Consider the following 13,342-nt stretch of genomic DNA (forward strand, 5'->3'; position numbering starts at 1 on the left):
AGCAAAAGATAGCTACCCAACCATATTTCTATGAGTAGTCGATGGCTACCCAACCATATTTCTATGAATAGAATTTGTTTCTCCTTTGAAAAAAAGTCAGGGTGGGGGAAGTACCAAAAAAATTAAGCCAAACTGTCACTATTTGGATACATAAATTTTATTATGCGATCGCTATCTTCAAATGCCATTTTTGTATAGGCTGTCATTTAAATCCCTTTGAGCAACAGATTTGTTATTTCTAGTGTTATTCTTTTTTTTTATTCCTCTGGTTTTCTAAAATCTTAGTTTCTATATACTTATATCTTTCTTCACTGCATACTTAATTCTCATAAAAAATTTCACTCTACTCAGTTATAACATTTTGTCACTGGCTTTCCCTAATTTATTTCCAGAGTGATGGCATATTACCTGTACCAACCAGATGGCATTTAAAAGGCTTGTTGTACATCGTTTGATTAAGCAGGGACAAGTTTATTTTTGTGTATTAGAAATATATCCAGTTATCGATTGACATTTCCTCTGTGGTTTTTACCAAATTAAGTTAGTATCATACAACTGTAAGTAGCTGTCTCCCCTGGGGCTAGGTCTGGACTTCTCATCAGCTCTAGGAAGCTAGTAGCAGAAATAACTCTTCATTCACCTGCCAACATCTTTGAAGCTCTTCTTCACCACTGGGATAAAGAAATCATCTAAAAGGCTCCATAATGTCAAATTCTTCAGACTGTGAACAACATCCAGGTATTTTTTTAAAATCTAAATGTCCTATGCTATTTTACTGAAAAGAAAATTTGTGTTATTTTTGTCTATCATAACTGCTAGTTATGATTATAGTGGGGGCATGAAACATCTTGTTTTGTTTTTTTTTCCCATATTTTCCAAGCGTGTTTTTCAGTTTATTTAACTGAGATAATTATCTGTTTCTTGGCTAGACCCCAATGAAGTCCACCGGTTTAAATCGTTTTAGGATAGCTGGATGGGCTGTTGAGTGGAAATGTGGTTTGTGTATCTTTGATTTTACTACTACTTATGGTTGTGTTTCTAGTGATTTTTGACAAGAGTAATGAAGCTCTTAAGTTCTAGCCTCATTTGCTTTACAAAGTTGTAAAGTGATTCTGTGTATTCTATGCTAAAAGAAAACACAGAGCAGACAGAGACCATCCCTATTGCGGACCTGGAACCATCTCTTGCCCTCCCCCCTCCTCCTCCTGAGGATGAATGGCGCCCAATTCCTGAACACACCAACGTGGATGGTAAAGTGGAATTCCAGGTTTTATTCATTTTCTCTCTCTTTGTTATCATAAGGTACTTCTTCCTCTCATTTTATGTTTCTCTAGTTATTAGCATGTGGAAATTTTCAAATTTAGAGACAATGTAAAGACGAAAAAATTTTGAAAACATACATGGAAGTCAAACAAAAGCCTATTTTCTGACAGAGAGGTTTGAAACGTTCACATCTGAAGGAGACTATTTAAAGATAGAAGAAGCCATTTGTCCAAATTTAGACTTGTTTCCTCACATAAAACTGAGAGACTTCAACATGATCAAGGTTAAAAATCAACAAACTTGTAAAAAAGACAAAGAAAGGTAGAACCCTATTACACGATGCCTCCTTTTTTTTGTTGTTTTATTGAAGTATAGTTGATTTACAATATTGTGATAATTTCTGCTGTACAACAAAGGGATTCTATTATACGTATACATACATCCATTCTTTCTTCCGATTCTTTTCCCACAGAGATGATTACAGAATATTGGATATAGTTCCCTATGCTGTAGAGCAGGTCCCTGTTGGCCAGTCCTTCCATATACCACAGTGTGCATATGTCAGTCCCACAGGATCACACGCCTCCCTTTGACCATAATTAACTTTAAACCTAGTTTAGCAGAGCAGAGCTTCTCCACCTAGGCACTAATGACATTTTGGGCTAGATAACTCTTTATTGTGGGGGACTCTAGTGATTTCAGGCTATTTGGCACCGTTCTTGGCTTCTGCACACTAGACACCAGTACCATTCACCCCTCAGTCGTGACACCAAGAAGGTCTCCAGACATTTACAAATGTCCTCCTAGAGGACAACCCTTCCTCTAGTTGATAACTACCAGCTTAATATTATTCAGAACGTTAGAGAAATTATTAGGCTGTTAGCTATGAATATAACCATTCTCTTTGATGGCAACTTTTCACTTTGTTTCAGAAGTGCAGTTCTGCCAAAACATAATAAATCTGTTTTGGTGGGGAATACATCTACCAGTAAAAGACTATCAACAGTAATCTCTGCAAGTTCAGTTTCTACAATGTGAGGCTATAGCATATTATTCTTGTGAAACTGAATACGTTATAAATGTCGTTTGATCTAAACCAAATATTGTCAGCTAAAACATTCACAAAGATTTACTGTAATTCTTTATGAGGGGAATTGAGGGGAATATACTAGTAGTCATCGAGTTCAAATAAAGAGTTCTGTCTTAACAACAGCACAGATTTAAAATCATTAAGTATTTCTCCATTTGGTCGTATTGATGAGGATCAAGTTATCTGAACTAAAACCTTGTGCCTGGTCCTTCAGGATATTTAATAATACCTATATGTAAAATTTTCACCTGTGCAGAAGTTCTCAAAGACACACTCAGGTTTCATGACTCACTAGGAGAACTCACAGGACAATATACAGTTGTATTTGTAGCTAAGATTTAGGACAATGAAAGGTTAATGAGCATAATCAGTAAAGGGAAAAGGCACATGGAGTGAAGCATGGGAGAGACCAGGCTCAAGCTTCTAAGGTCCTCGTCTGGGAGACTCACACAGATCACAGGAATTCCCCTGTAGCAAGTTGTGACAATGTGTTAAATGCCGCTAACCATGGAAACTCATTAGGGAATCAGTATTCAGGGCATGTATCTGAGACTTAATCACATAGGCAGCGTCTGCCTGGCATGTCACGAAACTCCAGACTTCTGAAAGGAAAGCAAAGTTTCAGCACATGATATTGGTAGCACTAACAGTTTAGGTACTGTGAGCTATGCTTATCAACCCATGGTTGTGGGAAGCCTGCTAACATCTAAGTTGCCAGGTCTCAGCCAAGGCTGCCCTTGTAAGCGGGCTTTTCAGGATAGAAGTCAGATTTGCTATTTAATTCTTTTCTACCATCCTCTAAAATAGTTTTTCCCCCTTATTTAGCTTGATAGTTAATAGTAATTCACATATTGGGCATTATTATTCAGAATATTTAGGACATTTTTAAAAACAATAATAAAAGGAATAATGATATTACCCTTTCAAATAACAGGAGCTTACCTTATCTCTGATTTTTACTCACTCTGTTTCTTAGCTTCTCGTTTTCCCTTTTCTCTGTATGGAATAATTCCTGTGATCCTGGGAATCTTCAGCCTGCTGCTTTTGATGTTATGTGGATTCTTTGGTTATCAGTGTAAGTTGATTAATTGGGAGAAAATAATAGATTATTTATCAGATTATCATATTTCATTAAACCATTTCCAGATGATAGCTTTTGATAAATGTTTTCTTGCCATACTGAATAGAGGACAGGAAAAGAATGACTTGAAAGTATCACAACTTTTTACTCCATGAAGGAATTTAACCTGGTGAGCTCTAAATAACATCCCCCCCCCCCGGAGGGTATATTATTGAAATGACTGCAGAAGATACTGATATTAATGATTGATTATTATTATTTTGAAAATTACAACTTACTATGATATTAAACTAGATGAATTTGTAACTCTCTTCACATTGAAAATAAAAAGTAACCTCTTTTACAGCTTGTTCAAACTGCCCATTCCTGCAGCATCCTAAATTAGATTGAGAATGTTATGATAATTATTAAAAATTATTTTCAACCAGTTGTTTAAAAATAGTAGTTTCTTATTGATAAGGTTAGTTTGGAATTCAGCATTCTAAAATTTGATTAGGAGGTGAAATTCCATACATCATAGCAAAGTCCTTTTTTTTTGGTTGTTTGTTTTTTGTCTTTTTGCTATTTCTTGAGCTGCTCCCACGGCATATGGAGGTTCCCAGGCTGGGGGTCGAATCAGAGCTGTAGCTCCCGGCCTACGCCAGAGCCACAGCAACACAGGATCCGAGCTGCGTCTGCAACCTACACCACAGCTCACGGCAACGCCGAATCGTTAACCCACTGAGCAAGGGCAGGGACCGAACCCGCAACCTCTTGGTTCCTAGTCGGATTCGTTAACCACTGTGCCACCACGGGAACTCCATACATCATAGCAAGTCTTGATGCCAAAAGATCTGAGACTTCATTTTTGTTGTTGTTGTCGTCTGTTTTAATTCAATTAAACCACTGTCCTGTTACTATAAACACACATTCTATCTTATAAGGCATTAGGATGATATTTTAGATTTAGGCCTAGACTTTAGAAATAATAGTAGAGAAATGAAAACATACTTATCCAAATATCTTTTGATAGCTTTTGAAAACATTTATGGGGAGCTTTATTAAGGATACACTATAAACATTAAGCTTTGCAATCTAATATCCCACTGTCTCATAACTGAGCATATGTTTTATACATATCTGGAATTCTTGTTCTAGACTTTCAAAGTGTTCAGGAATCACAGAGTAAGATGAAGAGCTTTAACCAATGGAATGAGTCTTTCCAAAACAAAGATGAAAACTTTCTTCAGGTCCAGAAAGCTCTTGACCAAAATAAAGGTAATATTAGAGCTAGAATGAAGTATCTTTACAGAATGCTAGATTGCTTCTCTTGTTGTAGCTATAAAATGGTTGGTTGCCAAATGCAACAGGAGCCAGTATGGCAGCACGGTGGCTTTTATGGCTTTTGACTCTTTTAGTTCTTATATACCTTCTGAAACTGAGTGAGTCTCACATTTACCCAATACAACCTCTTGAGTGTTTTATAGTAATTCATTAATTCACTCAATCAATCATATTTGCTCAATGCACACCAGAGGCTAGCCACTTGGCAGGTGATCAATGGTAAATACCATATGAATCCTGCCCTTGGGAGGCTTAGAGAAAACATATAAACAAAAAAACCCCCCAGACTTTCAGGTGTGCAGTAGAGGTATGTGCAAGGTATTCAGGGAGCATAAAAATGGAAGAACTCAAATATCCTAAAGCAATGGTGTTTTCATAGTTTCTAAGTGCCTCCTAAGGAGAGGTGTTTATGATACTATGGCATTATAAAGCTTCTTCTTCTTCTTTTTTTTTTTTTTTTTTTGGTCTTTTAAAGGCCGCACCTATGGCATATGGAAGTTGCCAGGCTAGAGAACCTACATCACAGCTCACGGCAACACTGGATCCTTAACCCACTGAGGGAGGCCAGGGATTGAACCTACATCCTCATGGATACTAGTTGGGTTCATCGTCACTGAGCTGCGACAGGAACTCCACAGCTTCTTTTATGTTCATTGAATTATAAAAATAGTCTATGGTATAATAAATACATATTTTACAAAGGCCTTGCTTAAAATGTTATTTTTTTCTTTGAGCTATTGAACTTACATTGAAAAATTAAATGAACTATCTGAGAGTGAGTCATTATGTTAAAAGAACTCGTTGTTTTTTAAAATTGAGATATGATTGACATATAACCTTTATCATGTCGCATAATCATTTCTTTTTTGTGTTGACAACAATTAAAATCTAGTGTCTCAACAACTTTGAGTTTATAATACAGTATGGCTGACTCTAATTACTAAGCTGTGCATTTTAAAAGGCTGGTTTCTAAGCAGCCGATTACTTCTGCCAGAGATGAAACTAATTAACTAGGGGAGGGAACTAGACTAAAATTATTTGTACCTTTTGCCACTTGATCGTTATCACTAATTATTATTATTACAACTCTTGCAACAGTAAAATATCCGGTGTAATGTGTATTCTTATCTAATGTTAAGTCTCATTATCCTATATAGAAATCCTAGAGTGGATCCTAAACCAGAATGAGTATCTCACCGAGGCTTTACGAGAACTAAATGCCAAACAAGGTAATTTGGATGTGAGAAAATTCTGAGATGATGGTCATGTTTAATAATAGCTTCATTCTTTTAAGGGAGAAAAGGTTTAACGACACAAGGCCTTGTCTGTGAAGTTCTGTGGGCTCTGAGTTATAAATATTTTCTTTCCTAGGAGACAGGTGTGGACCTCCCCTGAGTCACTGGGTAAAATACAGAAACCACTGCTACCACCAAACTCTGAAAATGGTTTCTTGGTCAGAGTGTTCTGATCTTTGTGTCTCTTTGAATGCAACATTCTTAAATATGGAAAGGCATAGATTGATGGTGAGATTGTATTTCATTCTTTACTTTTGGGATAGAAATAGGGAGTAGCCACTAGTGGAAGGGAAGGTTGTCTGCTGTCCAGGGCACCTGGGTAAAACCAGGTTTAGGCACACTCTCTTGCTTCACTTTCTAGTCATCTTTCCCCGGGGTGCTCCACCTCTGTACACCTTGCTTTCTTAACACACCATGTACGCATTCACTGCATAGCCTTTGCGTCTGCTGTTCCCTCGATGCAACCATGGCTAACTACTTCACCTCCTTCAACTATTCATTCTGTTATCACCTTCATCATGAGACTTGCCCTGACAACCCTACTTAAAATTGCAACCTGTGTATCAGTGCCCCCTCAGACACCTCCTCTGTGCTTTTTTTGTTTGTTTGTTTGTTGTTTTTTGCCTTTTGAGGTCTGCTCCTGCAGCATATGGAGGTTCCCAGGCTAGGGGTTGAATCGGAGCTGTAGCCCAGCCTACACCAGAGCCACAGCAACGTGGGATCCGAGCCGCGTCTGCAAACTACACCACAGCTCACAGCAATGCCAGATCCTTAACCCACTGAGCAAGCCAGGGATCAAACCCACAACCTCATGGTTCCTAGTCGGATTCGTTAACCACTGAGCCATGATGGGAACACCCCTCCTCTGTGCTCTTAAGAATTCTTACCATGCTCTAGTTTTTCATAGCACTTGTCACCTTCTCAGATACCACATCATTTATATGTATGTTGTTTACTTCTATCTGGCCCACATATCCCAGAAGATGGGAAGCTTTTCATTTTTGTTCAATGCTCTAATCTCAAGTTTGAAGAACAGGCACAGTGTTGAATAACTGATAAAATAATTCATATCTTGTGTGGTGTCCTCTAGAGTATAAAAATTTTTTATTTTATGTATATATATATTTTTTCTTCTTCATATTTAATTCCTGCTTTGAGAAACACACAGACATTGAAGAATTGAAATATTTTTTTCAGTGTTTTATTTATCAGTAGGCATATTTAGACTGCATTATTTTTTATCTTTATGATTCTTTGGCATAAGTTCTATATTTTCATCTCCAGTACATTTATAGTATTAATATCTTGGTGTATTTTGGTTCATGTAGAACATCATGAGGCAACTTGCAGTAAATCACACTTGGCTTGGCCTATCTTATCACGAAGAGGACAATCAATGGAAGTGGAAGGATGGCTCCCTTCCTTCTCTTGGCCTGTAAGTTTCTAGTACAAAATCTGACTCCTTATTCCTTTTTCAATGTTTTTGGTTTAAAGAGATTGAGGAAATAGAGACGATTGCTAGACACAGAATTTAGACATCTTTATTTTTTGCTTTTAAATTTCGTATCATATTTTGTTATTCATACTATTTTGTTCGTGATATAATGATTAGTGTGAATATACCCTTACTGTAAGATAATTTGAATGATTACAATTTGGGATAAGAAATATATTACAGGGAAGAGTATCAATAGTATGAATTTGGGGACCTCTCTGGTATTTTTACTGGGAAGAAGTATAGATTTGTCATTCTTCAGCCAAATAATTTGAGCTTGCTTTCTTTCTTTCGGTTTTAAGTACATGTTTTTCAATTGCTCTTTAGAAACACTGCACTTGGAGTTCCCGCTGTGGCTCAGTGGAGATGAATCCAACTAGGAACCATGAGGTCGTGGGTTTGATCCCTGGCCTCGCTCAGTGGGTTAAGGATCCAGCATTGCCATGAGCTGTGGTGTATCTCGGCTTGGCTCTGGTGTTGCTGTGGCTGTGGCGTAGGCTGGCAGCTATAGCTCCAGTTCGACCCCTAGCCTGGGAAGCTCCATATGCCCCCGGCATGGCCCTAAAAAGCAAAAAAAAAAAAACCAAAAAACAAAGAAAAAACTGCACTAACAACTATGGCAAAAACATTTTCAAGCTGTTTTATCACTGTGTGCCAATCTTAGATAATATTTCAAAGTTTTGATAATCTCAATAGCTGATTATTTTTTTTTTTTCCATAATATGTATTCTAATGTTTAGTAGGGTGTTTTTTTAATAACCTATAATAATGCTTTTGACCATTTTCTCCCATTTACCTTTTATTTTTTGATGTAGTTCCTTATGTATTTAGTTTGTAAGTTCTCTTGCAGGCAGATTTTACCAGTTTTTTTCCTTTAGTTATTTGTCCTTTACGTTTGTTTTTATTATGTGAACAAATGGTTAACACAAGTATAATGAGATTGTCTTTATTCATTTGAAATTTATTTTGAGACATGAGAGAAAAGCTGAAGCATGTACATTTGTGTTCAAATACACATATACTTTATATCTCTCTATGTGTATTTCAATTAGGTAATCAACTCTCAGAGTACTATTAAATTATTTTTCTTTCATCACTGATTTTATTTTTTATTTATTTATTTATTTGTCTTTTGTCCTTTTAGGGCCACACTGCGGCATATGGAGGTTCCCAGGGTAGGGGTCTAATCGGAACTGCAGCTGCCGGCCTACACCACAGCCACAGCAACACCGAATCCTTAACCCACTGACAAGGCCAGGGATTGAACCCACAACTCATGGTTCCTAGTCAGATTCGTTTCTGCTGTGCCGCTATGGGAACTCCTCATCACTGATTTTAATGTAATATCTATTAAAAATCAATATCCAAATAAGTTATTTTTACATCTCAATATTTCAGCTTGTATTACTATTTTATGCGTAAATATACTTGAATATTTTCCCAGACTTGCTTGTACTATTGCATCAAATTGTTTGTCTATTCTAACTTTCATGATTTATCATTTTAATCATTGGAATTTTGTGACTTGAAAGTATTCCTCTACTTCAAACCTTATATAATGTTTGGAACATAAAACACTGAATAGGTATGTTGAATTACTGAATGAAATAACATGAATATTTTGGCAATTTAATTTTCCCAGCACAGTTCAAATTTGTTTTCTAGTTTATCTGGCATTTTTAAAACAAATGTACCAAGCGTTTAATAATTCAGTAAACTAGCTTTGCCTTTTTTTCCCAGATAGCACTGAACAACCAGTTTTGCTCTAGAGTTGTTGAAAAGTAATTTTGTTGACATTGACTTAAAATGTGTGTGAACATACAATATAAATAAAGATATTCTAGATTTTTAGTAAAGGACTAAATTTGATAAGATTTTTTTTTTTTTTTTTTTTTTTTTTTTTTTTTTTTTTATAGCTAATATTTGATAGAGTATTTGATAGGATCTATCCTATGGCATTTATATAAATGATGATTGTATAAATTAAGGTGAACATGTCAGAGCAGAGGGAAGTGTCCCAGCATATTATATACACAGTTGATGCTTAAACAATGCAGGGGGTTAGGGGCAATGATCTCTCCATGTAGTGGAAAAATCTGCTTAGAACTTTCAATCAGTCCTTTTATAGGCGGTTCCAAATCTGCATATTATACCAGCCACAGATCCTGTAGTACTGTAATATTTACCATTGAAAAAAATCCACATGCAAGTGGACCTGCACAGTTCAAATCCATGTTGTTGAAGGATACACACTCACACTCACACATAAACCTATATACATATATATGTATGTATACATATTCTAAATTTTACTAATTTTGGCTAGCTTTTGTATAGAATGTGTTTACAAGTAATATATGCCTCCTCCAACTATAGCTGGACATGCATGTGGTTGCTATCATGCTGATCTGTATTTGAACTTATTTGTGTATCCCAGATCATATATCCTACTTTCCCACTATTGCCACCCTTTTCCAGCCAGACCATTCCCTTTTGCTCTATAGAGAGTTATCCTTCCCATTTATAAGTATTTATAAATAATCATCACATTTAGTGAAGACATGTATTGCTTATATGCACATCACATTTTTATGTATAAATACATGAGTTCTTTGAAAAGAGGAGAGTGCTTTAACTCCCTTGAGTTCCCGATAGCACCAGGTATAATACATTTCACATAATAAGTTTCTTAATAGTGCTACTTAATTTGAACACAGTGAGTGGTCAGTGACTTGTGTTTTCTAAATTTCTCAGGAGTCTACCAGAGCCAAGCACGGATTTCCAGGGGAAATGTGTGTATGCAAATATGTACAGTGTTGGTACTGATAACTGTACCACATCCTTTTCCTGCATGTGTGAGAAGCCTGTCTGCTAAAAACTCAGAAGAAGAAGGTCGAAAGAAAAGCTAAGAAGTTTGCACATCCCAACAACATTCCAGATTTGTGATCTGACCTCCTTTATTCCATTATCGCTTCACGTTATTCAAACTCTTTTTGGAGCAGAAATGGATAAATGCCTTCGTGATAGAAGAAGACAGGGTCTAGAGTTAAAGAACTGTAAGTGTAGCATAAAAAACTTAGAAACTCAAAACCTGTTTGATTTTCTGAGAATTAAACAGATGAATTAATAAACATATCATTTGATTGTAAATACTTAGACTTTGGGAATCTTTTTTATATTTCAGAATCTATTTATAATTTATGGCTGTGACCTTATGGAAATAAACCTTTAGAACAAATAGAGTGGGGAAATATAAATGAACATACAATATAAATAAATATACAATTAAAGTGAATACACAACATACAAAGGCTGTAAGAAATATAAAGAAATATCAATAGAAACAAAAAGCAGGGAATTTTTAAAAGTTAATTGTCACCTACTTTTCAAGTTGCTTGCAGAAGTCTTCCTAACAGGTTTGCAGTAAATCAACTTCACTTACATCTTTAATTCCTTGCTTCTCGTCTTCGTGATGAAGACAAATATCCTGCCAAAGGCTACTTTCAGATAGACTCTAACTATCATAAGAGCTAATAAAAAATAAAGCAGTGAAGGGCATTTTGCAGTGTCAAATGTTTAAATGATGTTTAGATAAAACAATCATGGAAGGCCTTGGCTAATCCATGTTTCATTCTGTTTCTGCTTTGTTAATCATTTTAATGATCTAAATTTTCTCATTCTCTTGGGTAACTGTACTACTCCATCTTTGATATTAGAAAATGCCTTTTAACCTTATAATTACTTTTATCAATAAAATATATTATAGATTGATAGAGCTAAAGCTATTCCTTCCTTCCCCTTCCTCCCTTTATTCTTTCCTTCTTTCCATCTCTCCCTCCCTTCCTTCCTTTCTTTCGTCTTTTTTTATGGCTGCACCCAAGGCATATGGAAATTCCCCGGGCCAGGGATTAAATCCAAGTTGCAGCTGAAACCTATGCCACAGCTGCAGCAATGCAGGATCCTTTAACCCACTGTGCCAGGCCAGGGATTAAATACATACTTCCGCAGCGACCCAAACCACTGCAGTCAAATTCTTAACCCACTGTGCCACCAGGAACTCTGCTAGGGCTGTCATTTCTAAATAAGAAATTAAAATAGTTTACTAAAGTTAACCAACCAGGTCATAGAAAAGCAAAACATTGATAACATGCTACTTATGTTGTTGTTTCTTCATGACGTGAAAGTCAAGAATGAGGAAAATCAATCAAGGCAGAGATAGTTACTATTTTCCTTGAGAATTTCAGAAATGGATGATACAGAGTGAGGGAATAGCAGTTGTTTACATCCAGACCTCCTAACGGAGCCTAAAAGACCATGGGCATCACATGGAAAAATAAAAACTGCTACAGCAGGAGTTCCCGTCGTCGCTCAGCGGTTAGCGAATCCGACTGGGAACCATGAGGTTGCGGGTTTGATCCCTGGTCTTGCTCAGTGGGTTAAGAATCTGGCGTTGCCGTGAGCCGTGGTGTAGGTTGCAGACGCGGCTCGGATCCTGCGGTGCTGTGGCTGTGGTGTAGGCCAGTGGCTACAGCTCCGATTCGACCCCTAGCCTGGGAACCTCCATATGCTGCGGGAGCGGCCCTAGAAAAGGCAAAAAAAAAAAAAAAAAAAAAAAGACAAACAAACAAAAACTGCTACAGCAGCCCCTGCCCTCCATGCCCGCCAAAGTCATCAGCGTAGATGACTTGGAATACTGACGGTGCGCAGGACAGGCAGGCTCGCCTAAGCCTGGACCTATGGTAGCATCCTGGTCAGCAATCCCTCATTTGGGATTAGTTTAGGGGCTTTTACTTTGCAGCACTCTGCATGAAGCTGTTTAGGGGCACCAGGCCCTAAACAATTCACACAAATTTAGCTTGACTAAGAACCAGAAAATACAAAATCTCCAAATTACTGGTAAGTAGAAAAATAACCCCTAGGGTCTAGGAAGTTATTTCTAACTAATTTTGTGGTGCTCTGGGGGTTTTAGATAAACTGGGCACTACCTCTGAAACAGGAAAAGCACACTAACTGTGAAGATCCTGCCAAGGAGTTCCAGCAGATCAGATTCTAGGTAGAAGAAGGGCTGAAAAGTGTGTTCTGGAACTTAAAAGTCAGTCTTGAAAAGCAGCACTTCTGGGAAATGTATCAAGGAAGGAAGAAACACCTTTAGAGTCTGTACAATGAATGGAAAAAAGCAGCAAGTGTAGGCATGTGAAGTGGGGAGTGTCAGACAAAATGACATCTAAAAAAAGATCTATCTACAAAATCCATCCATTTAAGATGCTGCCTCGCACTATCATTATATTGACAGAAGGAGCCACTCTTGACCTTGGAATCCAACAAATCATGGCACCTACCATCCCAGTCCACAAAAAGTATTTTCACTTAATGAAGATACTATAGGAATAACACAGAAAATGAGAATCAAAACATTTAAGCTGATACTGGCACAGCATTGTAAATCAACTACTTAATTAAAAAAAACCCACAACATTGTAAATCAACTATACCTTAATAAAATAAATTTTAAAAAGGATTTAAGCTGATGAAACTCCTCTCATAAAACCCAGCAGTTTATAAGAAAACTGTAACATAATACTCCCAACTGATTTAAATATCTTAAAACAAACAAAAACTGGACACATGATCCAAAAATTCACAGGTTAAGGAACAAAGTAACATAGAAAGAAATACAACATTTGTTCCTTCTTTCCATTTTCACTCACCTATTGCTGTAGAGAATTTTTCATCTGAATAATAGAGTTTATAACTCCAAGCTTATTCCAAAGAGCATCTTTTATTTTAATCTCATT

General features: G+C 36.7%; 1 protein-coding gene across 2 annotated transcripts; it reads left to right on the top strand.

Annotated features, from left to right (window-relative positions):
• On the top strand, positions 137-10,697 carry LOC106507519 (killer cell lectin-like receptor 8). Of its 2 annotated transcripts, XM_013988381.2 has the most exons (8): positions 138-738; positions 1,134-1,250; positions 3,330-3,428; positions 4,572-4,691; positions 5,915-5,986; positions 6,129-6,280; positions 7,381-7,487; positions 10,302-10,697. In XM_013988381.2, the coding sequence occupies exons 1-8, from the start codon at positions 705-707 to the stop codon at positions 10,420-10,422; spliced, it is 822 nt and encodes a 273-aa protein (XP_013843835.1). In that variant the 5' UTR covers positions 138-704; the 3' UTR covers positions 10,423-10,697. The 2 variants fall into 2 exon arrangements, with proteins under 2 accessions (XP_013843836.1, XP_013843835.1); XM_013988382.2 differs by lacking the exon at positions 3,330-3,428 and having other exon boundaries at positions 137-738.

The sequence above is a fragment of the Sus scrofa genome, chromosome 5 (genome assembly GCF_000003025.6).
Source record: "Sus scrofa isolate TJ Tabasco breed Duroc chromosome 5, Sscrofa11.1, whole genome shotgun sequence".
Classification (NCBI taxonomy): Eukaryota; Metazoa; Chordata; class Mammalia; order Artiodactyla; family Suidae; genus Sus; species Sus scrofa.